This window comes from Ictalurus furcatus, chromosome 14 (genome assembly GCF_023375685.1).
Source record: "Ictalurus furcatus strain D&B chromosome 14, Billie_1.0, whole genome shotgun sequence".
Taxonomy (NCBI): Eukaryota; Metazoa; Chordata; class Actinopteri; order Siluriformes; family Ictaluridae; genus Ictalurus; species Ictalurus furcatus.
The window spans coordinates 18,910,303-18,932,518 of record NC_071268.1 but is presented as its reverse complement, the minus strand read 5'-3'; the positions used below and the strand labels follow the sequence as shown (position 1 = coordinate 18,932,518).

General features: G+C 37.8%; 1 protein-coding gene across 3 annotated transcripts; it reads right to left on the bottom strand.

The window, feature by feature from the left end:
• Window positions 1-927: 927 nt before the first annotated feature.
• On the bottom strand, window positions 928-21,772 carry lamb4 (laminin, beta 4). Of its 3 annotated transcripts, none has more exons than XM_053641910.1 (35): window positions 21,675-21,772; window positions 20,322-20,385; window positions 19,743-19,900; window positions 18,473-18,608; window positions 18,170-18,243; window positions 17,893-18,081; window positions 17,747-17,810; window positions 17,238-17,452; window positions 16,736-16,856; window positions 16,168-16,356; window positions 15,899-16,054; window positions 15,195-15,304; window positions 14,980-15,059; window positions 14,725-14,881; window positions 14,209-14,541; window positions 13,934-14,119; window positions 13,669-13,778; window positions 13,217-13,328; window positions 12,924-13,101; window positions 12,463-12,606; window positions 12,075-12,306; window positions 11,791-11,948; window positions 11,345-11,569; window positions 7,972-8,189; window positions 7,790-7,886; window positions 7,305-7,674; window positions 6,046-6,206; window positions 5,763-5,962; window positions 4,954-5,139; window positions 4,613-4,757; window positions 4,200-4,407; window positions 3,942-4,077; window positions 3,650-3,820; window positions 1,672-1,819; window positions 928-1,534 (listed from the first exon to the last, which is right to left on the bottom strand). In XM_053641910.1, exons 2-35 carry the CDS (start codon window positions 20,380-20,382, stop codon window positions 1,395-1,397), a joined length of 5,568 nt encoding a protein of 1,855 aa, XP_053497885.1. In that variant the 5' UTR covers window positions 20,383-20,385; window positions 21,675-21,772; the 3' UTR covers window positions 928-1,394. The 3 variants fall into 3 exon arrangements, with proteins under 3 accessions (XP_053497885.1, XP_053497887.1, XP_053497888.1); XM_053641912.1 differs by lacking the exon at window positions 21,675-21,772 and adding an exon at window positions 20,543-21,625; XM_053641913.1 differs by lacking the exons at window positions 928-1,534; window positions 1,672-1,819 and having other exon boundaries at window positions 3,656-3,815.
• Window positions 21,773-22,216: the final 444 nt, after the last annotated feature.

Genomic DNA, 22,216 nt, shown 5'->3' with positions numbered 1-22,216 from the left:
TCAAAAAAATCATGACTGAGACATGAAGTGACAGAGCTTTTCACTGGTGAGACATGATATTAGTAAGTTCTAACAGCATGTACAGGCCTATTTTTCTCCTGTTGTATTACAGAGTAATTGGGGGTAAGGTGTTAGCGAAATGTGTTTGACAAATTGTTTGTAGCAATATTACACATTTATACTGTTATAAATGTGTAAATTGTAAGAGTGAATTGTCAGTCACTTACAGTACAAATTCAGATATGTTTCTTAGAGTTTTCTATTGCTTACATGATAAAAAGCTAAAATTACTGCACAAATCTGTGTCAACACAAAGTTCTAAATGCTTTAAACTGTCCATTTGCTCTGGAGCTAAGCTATATCCTCAGTGGGTGGTAAAGACAATCTGTAAACACAAATATCTAGTTTAAAATAATAATTTAGGCAAAATGTGATTTAACCAAAAGAATAAGTGTCCTTAGAACCAATTTACACAGCATTGTTAAAGGCAGTCTTAACATGTCTTCAGAATTTCACTCCCTGTGATAAAGACTAAAATTCAATCATTTTGAGGCCCTGAGAATTTGCTCTAAAAGCTCGATTTAATTTTCATAAGACTTTGTGGAGAACACTAATGTTGTAATTAACACATTGTTTTAACTTTATTTATTATTTCTCACAAACTGGGAATTGTCATAAGAATAACTGCAAAGGTGAGCTAAGGTAACTTAAAAGTACCAATGATGAAATGTGATGAACTAGGGTAAAGGATGTCTTTAATTTTGCAGTTGAATAGAAATGGTCGTCACCTGGTTGTTCACACCCCAGAGCAAAGGGTAGAGATAGTTGGGCCCTTCAGCTACAGACATTTACTATATTACATTTAACTTTTACAATTGACTAATTGATTGCAAAAAATAAGAATGCAAAGCTGGACAATTGCCATGCTCCAATAACAAAGACTTTTTATTCATGAAGTTCTAAAAAAAAAAACTACAGATGCTATCATATAAAAGCCTAGTACACTGATTAAGCAATAGACCTTAATTTATTAAGATGGTTGTGGTTATTTATCACAAAATAAAGGTAACAAAGAAAATTTACTATACAGATCACTATAAAGATAGTTCCTGAAATGTTCCACAGTCAAATCTGCATAATAATATAATTGGTTTTGCTCTCTTCTATACAGTCTTTGGAACTGATTCAAAATTTTTGGGGTTAAAATAGCACATACATTTCAATGTCATTTAAATTTTAATCAAGTACCACCAATGAAGAATCTCTGGTTTCTGGCGATTTGTTGTTTTTTTTTATAGCAAGACCAAGATAAGAATTGATAAGAGCTAAAGTCATCAAGGATGCACACGTAGCATTGCACCTGGTTGCGAGTGAAGATGGAGACATCTGCAGGCTTAGGAGCCACACTGCGAATAATTGTCCACTTTTTCAACAATAAATTCCTGCAAGCTCTTCGCCTCCGCCAACAGAACTTCCAGCTCTTTCATTTTATTCATTTTATATTCTACTGCATTTTGAATCCTTTTCTCCAAGACTGAAACCAATTGGAGAATTAAATGTTTAGATATTTTAAACACAAGATAAGAAAGAAATAATCTTCAGTCACAGAAAAGTCATTTAATATCCAGTCTGATTGTTATGGAATAGTTATTATTTAAAACATTATCATACCTTCAATTTGCTTCATTTTAGTTTCAACATCTTTTGCCATATTTTCAGCCTCCATTGTTATGTTCTTCAGGTGCTCAGTTATTGTATCATTTAGACCCTGGGTGTTGTTTTTCAGTTTTTCTAACTTTTCCTCTACTTCCTCAAGATCCTGAAAAGGTAAACAGAAAAATAGAATAGAATAACAGAAAGACGTAACATCTTATTACCATTTTATACACTAATATACAACAGTTTGTATGTAATTTTAGTGCAGTAGAGTTGGGAAGTTCCAAAGTACAATTAGGGGTACTGTAGTGAAGTGTGGATTTTGAGTAAATTGTTGACTTGTACTTTTTGTATTTCAAAAGAAAAAGCTCCACTTTCTACTCACAAGTGTTCATTTTCAAACACTACATCACTACATTTCTCTATAATTATATATTTGTAAAGTCATATGCTGAGTTTAGAATCACACAGCTTGAATGATTAATGATCTAAATTCCTAACAAATCTAAACTTATCATGGCAGTTTGTGTTTTGTCAACTAGCTATTAGCATTCAACTAGTTTGTAAAAGAGTTATGGTCATGCTAGCAAACATTTCAGAAATTAGGAATAAAGCCGTTACAGCTGAATTAAGTTTTCCCAGGTTTCACGGTTCCTTGGTGAAAGGAGCACTAATTTACCGTAATTAAAATTTGTGATTTCAGGCAGATATATTTTGGGAGGTAATTCTTTTGTACTTTTACTGTTATATTTTTTAATCAAATTTAAGAACACTCCTGGGCAAAAAAAAAAGGGCCAAGCCCAAAATGGCAAAATATTAAGTTTTTAATGGTCTTAACAACAAATAATTGGTCAGGAAATTGGCAAGAATTAAACAAATAGATAAAGTAACTTTGTATGAGAGAGATTTTCCTTTTGATTTCTTTAAATGTTTAAGCCTTGTGGGTAAACTTGCAAACTTTTTATTTTATTTTTATTTGATGTTTCTAGCTCTTCCCCAAACAGTTCACTGCAGCAAAAGTAAACGAGCAAATGGTGGCACAAGAGGTCTCCGTAGTGCATTTGTTTTAGGCCCTGTTTACACTAGTGTTTGCGTTATAAAAAGGGTTTTTAAAGTTAAAATGACCCTCGTTCACACTTGCGTTTCCACTGTGTTTCAGAAATAATCTCCGTTCACACCACACGACTGAATATGCACACTGGGCATGCGCATACAGGTGTAAACAAGAAGTTGGTTGCTAGTCACCGGCAGGCACAAGAAACCGGCCTTCCATGTAGGGCTTACGCCGGTTGAAATGAGATTTGTTGCCGATTGATCAAATCATAACTTGCCTCTTGCGCATGTAGGCAGCTGCAGTATTATAAAATACAGAATTTAACTGCACAATGGCTGCTAAGAATGACAACAAAGCCAGCAAAGCTTGAGGTTCAGTCTCCGTGTTGTGTATATGATCAAGGTAGCGTAATAGTCATATGGTAGGGGCTTGACCAATCAGGGAAGGAACGCAATAATCCAGAAGACCCAATCAGAGAGCGAATGTGGGCGAAGCCACGCCTTCTTTTACAAAAGTCTTCGTTTGGGTCTGTTTACACTGAAACGCGAGCCCGGAGTTTTCAAACTGAAACGGGGTCTTCGGTGTTTCCAAAAGTCTCAGTTTTCAAGGGTCGAAAACGCCGGAGTAGTGTACACGACAGGCGTAACCATAGCAACAGTTATGCGTTTTAAAACGAAAACGCACTAGTGTAAACAGGGCCTAATTCTGGCTCGTTTTCTGACCAATGATTTGTTGTTAAGACCAATAAAAGCATCATATTTTGCCGAGGAGTGTACTTTTAAAAATTGAATGAAGAATTTTAAGTTTTACATGTTTCTTTAACATTTACCAAAGTATTTATTTAAAGAGGAGCACTGCACTTTTAGTAAAGCGTAAAGAAATTTGGTACATGTACCACCTCTGTCTAGGTTATATTATATTATTAACCGATACACTGACCTTGTTAGCATCTGTAACATTGACTAATGCTGCATCAGCTATAGTTTTTGCCTCCAAAGTCTGAGCTCGATTCATTTCCGTTTTGTTCTTCAGAGCCTCAATTTCCTCTTGGAGCATTTTGGTCTGAGACATGTTTAAATTATCTTCAGCATTCTTTAGTTTTCTGCTGCTCTGTTGGGAATGACAGTGATACTTATGAGACTGTAGTAAAAGTACACTTAATACAACAGACACCTAATACAACAAACCTAAGCCTTTCATTTAAGGAGACGACTTTATGTAAAATATTTACCTGGTCAGATAATTTAGCAGTAACGTATATGTTGTCTTTGCTCTCATTTAGCTTCTGCTTTATCTTGTTGTGGAGTTGGGCAGTGTCATTCAGGGTTTTCTCAATGTCACTGACATCAATGTCCTTAGTTCTGTTTCTGAAATATAACAAGAGCAGGAGTAATGAGCTACAGGATAGAATGTTTTGGAGGATTTTTAAAGACCACTCAATGATATTTGCTGTAGTTGGATCAATGCATGATGATGAGGATGCACATACAGGATTTCATTGGCCTTATTTTTCAAGTCTTTAGCTAATTTAGCCTGGTCCTCCAAGTTCTTCAGGTCTTCAGTAATGTGTGTGAAGTTTTCCATTGTTTTCTGAATATCCTGGATCATCCCCTTGATCTCATCTGGAGAACTAGGAAGCTTAATAGCCAACACGGCAGAGGCTACCTTGTCGATGTCTTCCGGTTCCATTGTCTCTGCTACAGCAAGAGTGGTAAAGCAGTATAGAAATAAGTTTATGTATGTATATTATACTAAATGTATAGTTTATATGTCTACTTTTAAGTCTTAACAAGGTGCAAAAAATATCTCTTGTATTTCAAGACTGTAACGATGTTTGTGAATAAACCAAATGAATGCCAATTAAGTTTAGAAAACAGGGCCATAAGAAAGAACCTTACTTACCTCTGAGGTATTCCCTGACACTCTCTATAAGTTTCTTTGTGTCATTCTTGGCCTTTTCAAACTTGTTCTTGCTCTTGATGATTTTATTCATCATGTTCTGTGCCTTGCTTTTCACATCTTTATTTATATTTTTTATGTCTTTGATCTAAAAACAGAAATAATTCAAATAATTGATTATAATACCATAAAATAAGACAGAAGATAAAAAAGCACTCTTCCCTCAGTATTTCAGTCACTATATCACACTTAGTAACAGTTGTAAATATGTAAAAGAGCATAATCAAGTCACAGCTGACCAAATATTTTGAAATATAACAAATGTGTGGTGTGATTTATCGTACCTTTGTGTCTGCCTCTGTGAGATTTTGAAGGAGACTTTGAATGCCTGCTTTGATCTTCTTTGCTGTGTCTGTGGCGTTGAGGGCGACAGGTAGACTACCTGTACAAGATGGTCCACCACACTTCCCGCACAGAGCACCGCCACACACAGCCTTTTCACACTTTGCATCACCTGGTGCTCCACAAATCTATCACACATTAACAAACATGTCAGGACTGAGGAATGTAGAATACAGAATGTTTATTATTTTTTATCTGTTAATATAAGAAATCTGGGATTAGTTCTATATATCATTCATTCATTCATTCATTCATTCATTCATCTTCAGTCAGGGTTGTGGTGGATCCGGAGCCTATCCACTGGGAGCAAAGCAGGGATGCACTCTGCATGGGACACCAGTCAGTCCAAAGCACCATGCACACACACACACTCAATCACACCCTTGGGCATACTTAGCACCAGGCAAAGTTAGGCACCCGCATTGGGCCCCCAGAAGCCAAGGACCCCCTAAAAATGCAAATTATATATATTTGTAATTATTAATGTTAAATAACGTATGCTGAAAAGTTAAATATTGATGTTAAATGGAGATTATGTAGAAAAATGATACACTTTTGTGACACCTATTTGCAAAAAACAATGCAAAATAATAAATAAAAAAAGGTTAAGGTTTTCATTTGATCACCCTGTAGGCTACTTTTAAAGCAATTTTGCAATCAATATTTCTGGTGAGATCTGTTGGTAAGTAGCAAACCTAAGAAAAGGCTTTCATAAATATTAACTGAGTCAGTAAGAGTTCCATTGTCTCACCTCCTCATTAAGTTTGGCCACACTCAGCCCTTTGACCTTCTTCTCCAGTACATCCAAGGGCCTCAGCTGGCATTTGGCCAGTTCTTTTTTTGTGTCATGTCTGGTCTGTCTGGAAGTGTCTATCATATTTCTTGCCTTCTTCGCCCGTTCTTCATCTTTCAGGAAATCACTATGGAGCTTACGGATCTTCTCCAGAATCTCTGTAACAACAATGATCACACCATATACTTCAATGCCTTTCACAGGATCTTTGAGGAATGAGATCATTTTTAAGCACACTTACCATGTAAATGTTTTAGATCAATTTTTTGGGTGTCTTTAATTTTCTTTTGCAGATCATCCAGTAACCTCCTGAGCTCATGATCAATGTTTTCAATTTCAGTGTCCAGCAGCTTAGATGGATCAATAATGATTGTGTTTGGATCTGTGGTTTCTGTTAAGTTCCTGATATATAAATGAGAAACATTAGAACAACATTTCAAATTTATATAGGTAGATTTAGATATTCAAGTAAAAGGGTGACCAAATAACTCTCGTATAAATTACATGACTGAATAGTGGAGCAGAGGTGGGTAGTAACGCGCTACATTTACTTCGTTACATTTAACTGAGTAACTAAAAATGCTTTTAAAAGTAGATTTAACTGACCATACTTATACGCTTACTCCAGTCCATTTGTAATCACATAAATGTTCTTTTACTTTGCTATATTCGGTGGCGTTACTCCGTTACTGTTAAATATCAATGAATATATTTAGTTTAGTTTAAATCACATATAACAAGGTTGTGAGTCTCGCTGCAGTGGTCTGAATGCGTCCTCAACAACCGATCACTTTTTTAACAGCTCAGTCCTGGAAGATAATGGCCGAAGAGGGGGAAGAAGCGAGCGTGTCGACGGAGGCAGTACACCCACACCCACGTGCTCACACACACACCCACACACACCCATCCACCCACCCAAATGTTCATACCCATACACACTCTCTCTCTCTCTCTCTCTCTTTCTCTCTCTCTCTCTCTCCACACACTTTCGCTTCTGTTCTGTTCCATAGTGTGTTCTGTTGTCCTCTGTTGTCTTGTTTGAATGCAGATGCAGACAAGTGTGTGTTATTAGCATGTTAAGACAGTAAACTGTTGGGAAAATGTTTGTTTTTTGGGGTGTGTGTGAGATTTTGTGTTGAAAAAACGGAAGGTTCTCTGTTATTGTACCCATCACAGGACTGGGATATGCTGCTTCATCTTGAACCCAGGTTTTATATCATATAAACAGAACAGACAGCCTTTCAAGGACAATTACAGTTCTCCATGTAGTCCGAGATTCAGGATTTTCCCTTCATTTTAATCAGATCTGAAGTAACTAGTAACTTGTTACTTGAGTAGTCTTCTCATTGGAGGTGAGAAGTAATTATTAACAATAATTAATCATTGGAGATGAGAAGTAATTATTAACATTATTAGTTTTACTTGTACTTGAGTAAAAATGTTTGGCTACTCTACCCACCTCTGCAGCAGAGTTATTAGAAAATTATTTTTAAACTGCACCTAATTTGATTCAGGAAATCTTCTATGCTTCCCAGATCATCCTGGTCATAGCTTAGCATGCTAATCAGGCTCTTAAGCTTCTCATTCAAATTTTGTATCTTTTCCCGGTGTCGCATTTCACTGAGTAACAGATTTCCTCCATGTTTAGAGAGCAAGGACTGCATGTTTTCCATAGCCTCTGAGATGTCTGTGGCATTTTCTCCCCATAGATGATAACAAGGATGGCAGGGTTCACAGGCAGGGAAAACCGGATCATACCCTGGGGCACACTTTTCACAGAAATTGCCACTTACTCCAGGCAGACACAGACACTCACCAGTGTCAGGATCACAGCCTGGGTAGACAGAGCCCTGCATGTCACAGTCGCAGGCTAGAGAAGTGAGTTGGAGAAAGATGAAATACAGAAATCAATAAATTCAATGGATAAAAACAGACATTAAATTAAAATGACTCTAACATGGTGTGTCGAGTGTTAAGCCACATACATATGCATTGAATGTCAGGGTTTCCAAAATGATTGGCTGCACACTCCTTGCACTGTTTACCACCATATCCTGTTTCACAAGGACACTGGCCAGTAATCTGGATACAGAGAAAGAAGGTGAAAATGTCTTTATACATCTGTGTGTATTCGAACAACAGTTTGCATATGTATAAAGAGGATCACCTTGTCACACAGATTGCTGACAGAGTGGCCTGTGTGGCAGTTACAGGGCTGACACCCAGAATTACCACTCAGATTCCAGTATCCATCCTCACAACGATCACACCGAATGCCTTCCACACCACGACGACATGGGCACTGCCCAGTCATCTTATCACATATGCAGGGGCTGCCCAGTGGGCATTTAGTCACATCTGTGCCCTGACGCTCACACGAGCATTCTTTAAACACACAAACATGGAAATAAAAGCAAAGAAATACAGCCCTTAACGCCACATATTCACATGTGCACAGTATAGAGAATTGTTTCTATATACCCTGCTGTACTGCTCCTAGGAGATTTTAATATTTATGTAAAATGCATTTTAACTGTGTAATCACCAGGTACTTTACCTGTTAACCCCTGTGACATAGATTTTGGTATCTCTGATCATAAGGCTCTTCTGTTTGATTGGTTTATTACTTCTCACTCACAGACTTCGAACACACCGTAATATCACTTTCAGAAACATAAAAAAACATCCCAGCCATCCCTAAGACTACATTGACATCCACAGAGGCAGCCCCTATCACAATATTCTCTTTCCTACCATTAATTACCTCGCTCCTCTCAGAAAGAGCTCGTCACTATGAAAACTACTGGTCACCAATTAGAACGTCTCAGTAGAAAGCCATGCCTGACAGTGCACACGCTTGCCTGCATGTTCTACAGTACAAGGAGGAATTTAAGAAATCCAAGACTGACTATTACACCACTTTCATTAGCAATAGCCAGGGAAAGCCCAGAGCTCTTTTTTCTTTAATGCACTGCCACAACTTGCTAATGTTTTTTCTTCTAACTCCTTCACCAGGACCCTGCTGTAAATTTCTGACATTTCTCAATAAAAAATAGAAAATATCTATTTGCAGGTTCAGAAATCTTCCATGCCTCCTATGTTAATGGACATTTCTCTACTTTTAAACCTCTGGAGTTTTCTGTTTCATATTTCTGTTGTGAAGCTGATCAAGGCATCCAGAGCTACCACATGTCACTTGGAACCTGCCTTCTCTCCTATGATCCTATGATTCCTTTATTATGCTCACTCATAACATAGGCTGTCTTATTTCTGGCTCTGTTCACCCCAGTGTGAACTGGCTTGCAATCACATCAGTTCTTCAAAAAAAAAAGCCAGTAGTTGACCCTGAGGAGTTTCGTAACCACCAACCTATTGCCAACTAGCCTTTTCTTGGCAAACTACTCTAGCATGTGGAAAAATCAGCTTAGCCTCTGAGGACCTGTATGAGGAGTTTTAGTGTGGGTTTAGCACAAACCATAGTACTGAAACTGTACTTGCCTGGATTACAAATGACTTGTTGGCTGCAGCTACCATGGGCTGCTATTCCAGCAGACCACCATTTTTTTTTTAAATGCTTGGCCTTCAACAATTTGTCCTAATTGGTAGGTTTAGGTCAGATGATTTTAACCTCTGTCTTGGCTGCTGTTGTTAATTTTATACATGTTCGCCCCTCATAATATAACAAATGGCATGGTCTGCAGTTTCACTGTCTGATGATACACATATTTACAGAATATACACACTGAGGATATGCAGATTCATATACACACTACCCTGCCTGACTGACCTAAAGGCCTAGATAAGTGCAATCTCTCAACAATAACAAATATAAGACCATACAGCCAATCAAAAGAAAATAACATACCACTCACTGATTGTCCCTGACTTTATTAAACACACCTCAGCTCAGGTTAGAAGCCTTGAAGTTATCATTTCACTTACATGCTAGGGTTCTTACCCGCACCAGAACATGGAAACACATCATCACCATGAGTAAAAGGTTGGACTGGCTCCCTGTTGAAATTTTTTTAATACAGTACAAAATACTTTGTCTGGTTTTTACATGACTGCATAGTCTGCTGCTTGTCCTTTAGGAGATTTTATTGTGGCTGCCTTAAAACAGTGAGACACTCTTCCTCGGTATCTCAATGCTTACACCTCCATTCCCTTTTGTCAATGACAAAAACTCATTTTTTCCACCTTTCTTTTCCACTCACCTAATGACCAATATAAATCGATTTGTTTTCTTTCTATTATTCTTTCATTTTGTCTGTTTATTATATTTTTACTCAGTCTCACCATCAATGTATTTTTTAAATACAGTCAGGTGAAAAGGTAAGTACACCCCATGGAAATTGTTGACTTTTTTGACAAGCAAACATTTGATCCTCTTTGAAACAATGCCTATTAATAAAATTCATACACTCTGCATGGGAGGCGAGCCAGGAAAAAGCCTTTGCAAGACTACAGTTTGCCAATGAGCATATAGGCAAAGACGAGGCCTTTTGGAATAATGTGCTCTGGACAGACGAATCAAAGATAGAGTGGATTGACCACTGTAACAGCAGACATGTTTGGTGCAGACCAAAGACAGCTTTTCAGGAGAAGCATCTATCCGAAAGTTGAAGTTGAACCGAACGTGGACTTTTCAACAGCATAATGATCCTAAGCACACTAGCAAACCAAAGAAGAAATGGATGGTTATAGAATGGTCTAGTCAAAGCCCGGACATCCATCCCATTGAAATGTTGTGGGGGGATTTGGAACGGGCAGTACATGCAAGAAAACCCTCAAACATCTTGCAACTGAAAGAATATTGCATGGAAGAGTGGTTAGAAATTCCAGTAAGCCTGGTGGACAATTATGCAAAATGCCTACAAGAAGTTATTTCTGCTAAAGGGGGCAATACTAGTTCTGAGGCCAAGGGTGTACTTACTTTTTCACATAAGAATATCAAATCTATTGATATTTCTGTTGAATAAATGATTTAAAAAGCTAATTTTCCTTGTGATTTTGTTAAAGTATATCAACTTTATTAATAGGCACTGTTTCATAGATGAACAAATGTTTGCTTGTCCAAATATGTCAAAAAAAGCCAACAATTTACATGGTGTACTTATTTTTTCACATGACTGTATATCATTGATTAGTTTGTATTATTATTACTATTGTCACATACTTTTATATGCTTTGTTCTATATGTAAAGTGTCCTTGTATATATAGAAATACTTATAAACCAAATGCTATTATTATTATTATTATTATTATTATTATTATTACTACTGAAGAGCCCAACAGTGGCAGCTTGGACATGCAGGGATTTTAGCATTTATTATTTTAAAGATTTTAACTTGAAGCAATAGTTAATCATCATCATTTTTCTTACATGTAAAAGGATTTTCTTTAAACATTGCTTTAGACATTCAACAGCATTGCACTCATATTTCCATATAATTCTAATTAATAAATGTAATAACAAATTCTAATTAATAAATGTAACACAAATGAAAGGTGTATTCTCAGAAAATGCACTCTGTACCTCTGCAGTCCTGGAGCAGTGCGTTGCCGTAGTATCCTGGTTTACACTTCTGGCACTGAGGCCCAAAAGTGTTATGCAAGCAGCGTAGACACTTGCCAGTTAAAGCATCACATGCCTCGCCATCATTGGGATCAATGTTGTTGTTGCAGCGACACTCTTTGCAGCTAGTGCCTGGCAAAAGCAGGTTACCGTAGTAACCAGGTGCACACTTATCACAGTGTAAGCCTGTGAAAGAAGAAGGAGAGGACTCAGCACTGTAGGTTTATTGCATGTGAATACATTTGTCTATGACAAATCAAGCTGCAGCTTTATTTATTAGATTTGGTTACACTGTTATAATGTAACTATAATGTAATAAGATATAATGTAACTCGTGAACTAATGTAAGTGAGACATCATGCACTGCTTCATTAAAGCAGTGTGTGTAAATATGTGACAGTTCAGACCTTGATGCCCTGTCTTGCACTGACAGGTCAAGGTTATAGAATTCGGGTCCTTTCTGCAGGAGTTGGCAAAGAAACGGCCGCTGCCTTTCACGTCTGGACAGAGGCACGGCTTGCAGGGTTCCCTTTCTACAGGATCACCAAAGAAACCTTCAACACACCTGCCATACAACAAAGAACACACATCCAAAAGATTAAAGATCACTTCAGCTTCAAACAACTGTCATGAATTTTGTTTTTTCTTACATTTTTAAAATTGTATTCTGTTATTTTATCAGAACTCATACCTTTCACAGTTGGGCCCAGTTGAATGCCCCCTGCAGTTTAGACAGACTCCAGTAATCTGGTCACACAGTTCAGCCAACCCGTTACACTGGCAACGTCTACAGTTAGGAAAACCATAGTATCCAGGTAGACACCTATCACATCGTCGGCCTGTGACCCCATTATGGCATTGGCACTGTCCGGTTTTATGGTCACAGAACTCAGCTTTGGAACCCAATGGCTCACAGTTACATGCTGGGGAAGAAGGAGAAGTCATGGGTCATACTGACCAACCACTTATGGTAGTTGATTTTAAAGCATCCATGTTATTAAAATTCCTGTATAAACAACAGTTATGCATCTACACTTGCCTGTACGTCTAATTTGTCTACCTAAGTGTGTATTACTTACGTGAGCAGCCATTTTGTCCAAACCCATAGGTCAAAGGGGCACAGGTGTCGCAGCAGCGACCAATCACATTGGGTTTGCAGTCACATTGTCCTCTAAATTTACTGCAGGATGAGCTGAACGACCCCTCAAGATTACATCTACAAGCTGGAGGAGACACACAGGTGATTATTAATGGTCTGTGGATTGTGGAATGTGACCCAAAAGCGCCCTCTCTTGAATAGGGTACCAAGTGGTATGAAAGGCTGAGTAAGCTTTGCTGTTATGTGGATCAGTTTATACTTTTTGCTAGGCTTGATGATGTGCTAGTCATTTGGCCACAACATGGTTACATATTCATATCAAGTTGATCATAACACTTCTTATATCAGTTCAATCATGCTCAGTAAGTTTATTGTCTTTATATGGATATCATTATGTCTATGTTGCTATGTTTCTATGACATATATTGGTAGGATACTCACGAATTGCACCATTATGGATGTATGCTGACATGCTAGCAACCAGTTTTTCACACACCTCAGGTAGGGTATGTTCTCCTGCCTGCGTACCCAACTCCACACAGCGATACTGCTGGTATTGGGCCAGGGCTGCATCAGAACAGAAATTTGGCAGAGACTCCATCTTTGGAATAAGTCCCATCTGAGTATTATTTTTAAAAATAATAATAATTAGGGTTTGTAGCCTAGTTTCTTTTCATTTCATGAATGATTGATCAATGGGGGTGGAAATACGAAGAAAAGAAAAAACAGCTTACAGAATCAATTAGAATATGTGAGCTGCAGTAAGGGTCAGGATTTTCAAATGTGATATCCACATAGTACCTCACACCAGAGCTGAGACATACAGAATAATCCAACATGGCTGCCCTACATGTAATGAAACATCAGAGAATATCAGAGAAAATTTATAAGAGCCACAGCAACAGCGACCTCCTTTAAGAAACATTAGTTGAACAGCAGTTAAAGGTGTACTGATTAACTCAGAAGTGTGGCTGTAGGTTTTTATTCAAACCCATCTGTTTAATCTATTCATGTTTGGCCTTCAAATTCTGAATGAATGAATGGAATGAAAACCTGCATCCACACTGACCCTGTATGGATAAGAGTGGACACCCAGAGATAAAATGGAAAGCAAATTAATCTCTAATGTTTCATGCAAAATATTTTACATTGTTCCATGGCACAACCAGCACAAGGATGAACTCACCTGCTAGTGCTAGGAAGTGTAAACGTTTTCTCTGATGGATCAAATGGACAATTATCATCAACAGAGTCTAATGGCACAATTTTTACACTGGCTGTCCAATCCTCTGTGGACTACACACATAGAGTAAAAAACACATTCTAATTAGTGAAATAACACACCCATTTATTAATCATATACAGTATACTACACAATTCTAACAATGCCACAATAACAATTTCAGTTTAGGAGTTGTAGAAGACACGTACTGTATATACAGTATACAAACCTGTGGCTCATAGCGAACAACAAGATGATAGTTAAGAGTTAACGGGATGTTGGTGACAATGAATCGGAGTCCTGCTCCATCTTGAACCCGCACAACTCCCGGTCCAGTCCAAGAAATAGGTTCATCTGGGGTATGTGGTCGTAGGATGACCTGATGGAGGTATCCTGGCTGCAGGGGAATGGTGCTCTGAAGGACCAAACAATAATTTCATACAGGGATCTAAAGTTTAAACAACATGCCAGATTTGTCAAAATGGTATATTAGTCTGACTATACCTGGCCTTGTCTACGTTTTCGGCGGCTCTCACGCTTAACCACCACAAATCTCCCATCCCTGAACTCAACATCATAGCCTCTGCTTCTGAAGTAGCTCACACAGCTAGGCAGAGTGACAGCAGGATGTAAAGTGTGATATGCTACAGGAGGCCATGAATTCTCATATGTAGAAGGTTCAGAGGGGTAGGGGTCATAAGGCTGCTGCACTGTAGGCTCAGGTTTGTAATAAGCCGGTGGTGTAGGCTCACGAGCTATGGTTCCTGGGGGACAGTAGGAAACTGGACGAGATGTAGTAGGATACAAGGGAGGTACAGGGGTAGCATCAGGTCTAACCTAGGAAACATAAGTATAATTCTTGTTATTCTTCCCAATCATAAAGTATGAAAGCCTGCTATATGCTTTGTCTGAGCCCTACATATTAAACCTAAGCCAAAAAATTAGAGGCTGTGGTCAGTGTGAGAAAATAAGCAATTCACAACAGTAAAAGTATAGACAGTTTCCATTGTGATCACCCACCAGGTCAGAGGAGCATTTGGTGTCCAGAGGAGCAGCATTTTCAGCTTCATACAGATAGAAATCAAGAGGGGCCAGGAAGTAACCAGGAGCCGGTTCACTACAGTGAAGTCCCACCATATTGGCTCTGCACTGACACTGGCCACTCTCCGAGGCGCACCTAAGTATACACGCATAAATACAAACATGCATACTTGTGCTGCGGTTTCCCAGAGGATAAAAGAATTGTGAAAAGTGTTCAGTTGTCTGCTAACTTACAGAGAAGTGAAGGCTCCTCCTATGTCACAGTCACAAAGTAGACAACCATAGACTGTATTTCCAAGTCCCCAGTATCCTGGCTAAAAAAAATTAATTAATTAATTAATTAATTAGTTAAACTTTCTATGAAAGTAATCTTTATCAGACATATACTTTTGTAGGAATGTAGACATTATGCAGTTTGTAGGAAGGAATAATGGATTTGTGGGACTCACTACACACTGGTCACACTCTGGTCCATGGGCAAAGTGGTCACAGATACACTGGCCTGTGTTCTGGTCACATGGAGAGGTGCTTATAGTGCCCAAGAAGTTACACATACACCCTGATCATGTCCACAAAAAAAACCCAAAGAGAGTTATCTACTAAAAAAATCATAGAGAAAGACAAAATTTCTTCCTGGATGTTCTTCAGTTTGCAATTTAAATGATTTATGGATCCAAACATATGAAAACACTTAAGCTTTAATAATTCTTCCTAAAAAAAAAAAACCTTGTCTATACATATAGGAGTGACTTACTGTCATTTGTATCTGATATTTACATTACAAAAAATGATATCAAAGCAAGTGAAAATATCTTGAATATGTGCAGATTTATCTCCTATTTTTTATTAGGAAATTATTATAAATCAAATCTAAAATAATTCAGCAGTTAATAGCAATTTAGATGCTTTTACATATTTCAAAATCATTTTGATCCTTGTAGAAATAAATGCTTAATTATCTGCAAATAGAAGCTTATTCATGCTTCTGAGAAGATTATAAAGCAGTAAAAATAGTAAGAAATTGTTTTAATAAGTTTTAATTGTAATCTTATCATAGGAAATACTAGATACATTTGACTATATTTAAGATATTTTCACTTGCTGAAATGTGTTTTTGTTGTAGTGCAGGAAGAAGGAGAAGAGGATCTCTTACTCTGACAGCCACTGGAGTCTTCCTGGCTGAGTCTATAGAATCCAGTCTTGCACCGGTCACAGAGCTCACCCTCTACATTCTGCTTACACACACACTGACCACTCACTGGATCACACAACCCACCATCCACAGACCCTGCAGAGTGGCAGGCGCAAGCTGTAGAGAAATAGAATAAAGCTTAGTAAGATATAAAAATTAATCTGCTAATACACCTAACTGTTAACTGATGTTAAATTGTTGATGCCTTCTGTCTTTTTAAATACACTCACGTATACAGGCATAAGGATCATTTAGAGAACGCAGAGGGTCCTGGTAGTAGTGTGGCTTGCACAGCTCACACTGAGCGCCCATGCGATTGTTTCTGCAGTCCTCACACACACCACCACTGACCTGTCCAGTGGTTATGTAGCGCTGTAGGTCAAAATGGCATCGCTCAGAGTGGCCATTGCAGTTGCACCCTGTAAGAAAATGTGTGAAAGTGCAGCCATTGTTTCCTTCTATTTTATAAGTACTTGTACTTGTAGTCTAATATAAGCTGCTATGCAAGGTGCTATACAACTAAAGTAATACTACTGCCCAGATGCCAAGAGTGAAATTCTGAGTGGCCTGAAAAACAGCTTATACTGGTCCCTGAACCTACCAAAACAGTGTTTGCCTATAAGTCATATGATTTGCGCACCGACTATCCATAGGGTCCCTGAATCATTTAGGTCTTCCTATTTCTTACAGTGCTAGCAAGTACTGCTATTATTAGTAGTAGTATTATTAATTTTGTTGTTGTTGTTGTTATTGTTGTTGTTGTTGTTATTGTTGTTGTTGTCTGAGAATTGAGTTTACTTCTGCAAACATTTGGGTCATTGCTTCCAGCTGGCCTCCAGGGGGCATCATTGTAAAAATCCTGACACTTCTCACAGTTGTTCCCCATGGTGTTATGTTGACACACACATCGCCCGTGAACCTGGGAACAAAAAGCCCCTGTCACATCTGATACTACATACTACCATACTAAACAGTGTGTCAAAACAATACAGTAAGGCATTATGAGTTTTCCCACAATAATATTAATAGCTACTTTTTGTTTTTATCTTCCACACTTATTTTCAGTGCCTAAAAAGCATTTGAGACCAAGGTCTCATTTTCTTGCATATCTCTAACAGGGCAAGTCAGTATATATTTAAATACATAAGTACTGAAGTACTGCATAGTTGCATATTTGCATTTGTAATTAGCATTCAGCATTCACAAAACAATTATTCATAACTTTTTGGGTCAATAATACTGTTTGCCAAAGCCAATGCTCTCTTATCTATAGAAATTCATAAATTGGGCCCATGCTCACCATGCCTGGTTCATTCAATGTATCTCCACGCAAGTTATAAACAGGCATACACTGGCTGGCATGGCCATTGCAGAAGCAGCTCCCTCTGACCACCATCTCATAGAGAGCATAGTAATATTTCTCCTGTGGGTTCCTTCTCTTCCTCCCCAACAAGTCATCACCCAGTGTGAGTAAACGTGTAAAGTTCACTCGTAGGTTAGTCATGGTGATGAGCTCTAACAGCAAAGAAAAATTATGATACTTATCTTCGTTATGGAATTTATCTTATTATATAGCACATCTATTTTACAGAAATGTTTGTATTACACATTTATTCAGTTCATTTAGCTGATCGAATAAGTTGAAATGCATTTGTACTTAATGCATTTGTATCACATAAATATTTGCACAGTGTTGTAGTTGAATTAAATTTTACCCAAGCTAGAAATATATAGCATTAAATCATAGCTAGGGTATGCCCTCAGATACAAAACTACTTGAATATTAAGTTATTTTCTTAACATGCAAACCTTGAATGGTAGGGTCAAATGGATTTTCAATATGAAAGTGGGGGTCCAAAGCCTTTAACACCACCTGTAAGGGATTTACAGTATTTAGAATACACATTATACTATGAATATTTGATGAAAACGACAGATGTTGAAAGAGGATGTACTTCGCCATCAGTAGAAGGCTCAGCTCCAGAGTAGCGGCTGTCACAGATGAGGTCGTCTATAGCTTCTGCCGGGCCTGCTGAGATTCTGGGGAAGTCGGTAGCACAGTCTGCCGAGAAGTATTGAAACACCTTCCAGGTACGACCAAAATCCTTTGACCTCTCCACTAGCATTGCAGCAGGTCTGAAACTCTGCACAGTGATGGTCAAGTGCATTATGTTAGTCAAAAACCATACCAATTCCACCCCAAACCCCCAATGAATAAATAAATAACGGTACCTTGAATGTCATGACTAAATGGCTAAACTGAAACACAGTCTCCAAGTCTAGTTGAATGCTGACTTGATGCACACCTGAAGTATAAGATACAGAGATACAGATTTAATTGTCAAAAAGTAGCAGATGGATTGATCAGCTATTTATAATGTTTCATACTTATAATGCTTGTGGACTTGAAATGGAATTTTGGTAGATATTATTATAAAATTATTATAAATTATTAGGTCCAAATAGCTCAAAGAGGGCTATTCTTTTGTGTTGTTGTTGTTGACTCACACAGTGGGTAAATTTTGGGAGACTCACCATTCTCAGATTGCCACCATTTCATCTTACGCTCTTGCTCAAAGGTGGTAATGATATTTTCGATATGATGGCTATTAGGGTTGTTGTAACGATTGTAGGGGCTCCTTGAGTCACAGGTGAAACATTTCTGTTCATCCTAAAGAAAACATGGCATTTGATGTAGTAAAAAAAAATCCTCATTGTGTCAAAAGATTGGCAACTTTAGGATTATAGTCTTCCAATGCTACTCAGTTTTGTGTGTAAATAAGATCTATTGTAGCCAATTCACCTGTGAAGAACACAAACTTCATACAGACAATAACCGAAGCTCAGGATTGATCTTAGGACCTACACTCAACAGTTTTATTTAATTGCTGAGTATACTAAATGCACAGGACTCACATGTTTCTCTCTCTAAAACAGGCTTCATACAGGATAAATCAGTGCTGCATGGCAGTTTTGGAATTAGCACAATGGTACAAATGCATACATAGCACATATTTTCATATTTTCATTAACATTAGTTGGCATGTATGAACAAGAACTATTCTTTGTACATTCCTGGTATATAAACATAGACGAATTCATACTCATATCACTACAACTGATTGTTATTGGAGCAACTGTTTCTGGAGTTGATTCTTCATGCCAACAAAAACAGAGAACAAAATACATTCTATGTGAAACACCATGCCTTTAGCATAAAGAAGGATGGGGTGCAAAGTGAAGGAGGCATAAATTCGTCTCTAGGGAGAGGAGAGACATATCACACTGGCAGATCTGAACATGCCTGTAGCGTGCATACACAGGGTTGGTTGCACTGCTTTCAGTCTAAAAGAAGTTAAACTGTATGCTGCTTGATAAGATGCTGACAGCCAGATTTGGGATGGATCTTTGCTCTAGAAAATGTATGTCATGGCAGGCATTTATTTACTATAATCATTGCCTGCTATGTATAGCAAAAGGCCTGGCCCAGAGCTGGGAAATACTGACTGTGCTACACTACAATATGGAGTATTTCCTGAGGGCACAACACTGCCATTTAAAGAATTCCAATAAATCATTTTGAAGTGGGTTTTTTTTTTTTTTTTTTTTGGTAAAATTAGGGAAAGTATAATTGCAGGAGTCGATGAAATGTGCATTCAGTTCAGTTAAACAGTTCAATTCAACTTGAGTACTTCAGTGAGCAGCTCTACCTCTAGTCTAATTGTGCAAATACAATTCAGTGTGTAAAACATAACACACCCCAAAATCTAGTTAATATTATGGAAAAATGTGGTTTAGGACAGACCTCCAGGTATCCCACAATGCAATAGTTCTGGGGTCCATTTAGGCCACAGGTAGATGAGGCAGAGAGTTGAGCAGCACGGCCCACCATAAGATCACCTAGGGTGGGGTGGCACGAGCTGCCCTCACATTCTTCCTGTAAGTGAGCTGGCACCACCAGAACTATAAATAAAAAAAGAACAAATATTTGAGCTGTTGTGTTGGTGACATGAGACAACACCTCTCTGCGCTGTGCCCTCACATCTCTCTCAACACCATGCTCTGCATTATGTAGGAGATAAGCTTGTTAGTAGCTCAACCAATCATCTCAAACAGATGCATTTGAGCAAAAAACAACTATTTGTGAAAAAGACGATAGTTAATTTGGTAATGGTTAGGTTAAAGCAAAATCCACCCAGCCAAGCAATGATTATAAAACAAATCTTATAAAACAAACAACAACTCAAGAAGGCAAGTGCCTGCAAGAAAATAGCATACAAAAAATAGCCATCCTAGCCCAGCAAGTGATCACATGTTTGTACTTATGAGGCATACTGAAATGATTTTTCTGTTAAATTCCTGCAATGTTAGAACAAATACTTACAAAGGAGCAGCACTGCAGACATCCACCTTCGGCCCATTGTTGCTTTGGCTGTAAAAATCATGGGCTGAATATAGAAACAAAAAATACAACTCTGTGTTAATAAATAATTTATTAATTTAGAATCCACACCACAGTATTTGTATGGGGTGCAACCTTTGATTTCGATTTAACTAACAGCTAAACTTTAGCCTTTTGCTAAAACCTGAAATCATTACCGATACCTTAAAATTCTTCAACACTTTCAGCTTATAAGCATTGACAAAAATTCCTGCAGATGCGGTTCATTAAGCTCTGACTGTCTGCAGCGCCTCAAGCCATTCAATCCCAACATGTACAGTCCTAGGAGTTCCTCAGAAAAGAAGCTGCAGCAGCCTTCACCTCAAAGGGATAATACTTTTTTTTTTTTTTTTTTTTTACATATACCGACATGCCTGGAATTTAAATTATTTCAATGAATGGGTCAATATATTTCAGAACTTCTGGAAATCCTGTAAGTACAGAAATTGAAAGAATCAAAATAGATATTTTCTGCCTATTTGACTGTGAAATTCCACAACATGTGTGGGCATCACTGCATGTTCTCTTATACAAAAAAACCCACATCAGTGCAGTCCCTTTCCCAGCACTCCACCATCCAAGCTGACATTACTGTAGCACTGTAAGACAACTGGTAATAAAAAAAAAATTCTCCTAGAAAAACTTGCTTCTAGTGTATACTTCCAGACATTACAACCTAAACATTATGCCATAAAATATGCTATATCTATTTCATATTAATAGCCTCAGGCTTTGACATTACTTGATGATAGTGGTGGTACAGTAAACTGCAAATACAGTGCTAGCTATAATATTTAATGGTCTGAAAAAAGAGTACTTTGTAGACTTAGGTATAAGGTATGGAAGTCTCTAAAGAAAGATACTGCCTTTACATGTAACCTAAATAACTTGTACAGACCACATTATTACAAAACCTACAGAGTAAAATTGATTAAGCACTTGCTTATCGATTTAGACATTTTAACTCATGCTCCATTAGCCTTATTCCGTAATTGTACAAAAACAAAACAGATTTGTATAGTACAGCACCCAGTCTAAACGGAGATTTAACATGCGTAAATTTCCAGGGGATGTGATGCTACACAGCTTGCAACAGGAGTGAACTGAGAAGCTATTCCTCTAAGAGTTTACTAATGAACCATCATGTCTTTAGCAACATGTCTCAGACATTTAAGAAATGGCCACCACTCACACAAAAAAGTACAACAGCGGGGATATTATATGGCAAAAGTGTTATGTGCAGTATTACCTGTGAGGTAACTGCAATATAAAGCTAATTAAAGCAAAGGCACTTACATATTAGAACAAATCCTGTGCAGAAATGTAATAAAGATGTCCTTTCAAGCAATTCAGTGAATTTTTTCCTCCATGTCCTTGCAGCAGGCAGTAATGGATTGTGAAGCAATCACTGTAAAGGTTGAAGCATGTAAAGACACACCTGAACACCTGAGAACGTAGAAGGGTGAGAGTGTGTAAGCAGAAAAAGGAGCTGCAGGGCTCTGTGGTAAAAAAGGGATTATATTGCACTGAGACCTGATTTATGCTTGTCAAACCAGGGAGTAAGGATACATGTAGTATTAGCTATGGGAGACAATCAATGATAATACCAAATTGACAATACATAGTGTATAATAACGCTATAAATGGCTGTTATATTCATGGCTATGGTTGGCATCACTTCTGTGTTTCACAGATGATGTAACATGCATTGGATCACCAGCGTGAATAACCAAAATGTCTGTCATCCTGGTAAAGTTGCATTTTAGTTGCATTCTGTTAGAGTAGTTACACATAAAATGGTTTGTGTTGTATATTAAAAACAGTATTGCTTAGTTATA

What these genes read in the sequence shown, in the direction of transcription:
- lamb4 (XM_053641910.1), bottom strand. Translation starts at nt 20,382, where the DNA reads ATGATTTTTACAGCCAAAGCAACAATGGGCCGAAGGTGGATGTCTGCA. An exon ending in GCATTGTGGGATACCTGGAG is followed by an intron (nt 18,609 to 19,742) that starts GTCTGTCCTAAA and finishes TGTTTTCTTTAG; the next exon opens with GATGAACAGAAATGTTTCAC. An exon ending in AGACTCCAGTGGCTGTCAGA is followed by an intron (nt 15,305 to 15,898) that starts GTAAGAGATCCT and finishes GGACATGATCAG; the next exon opens with GGTGTATGTGTAACTTCTTG.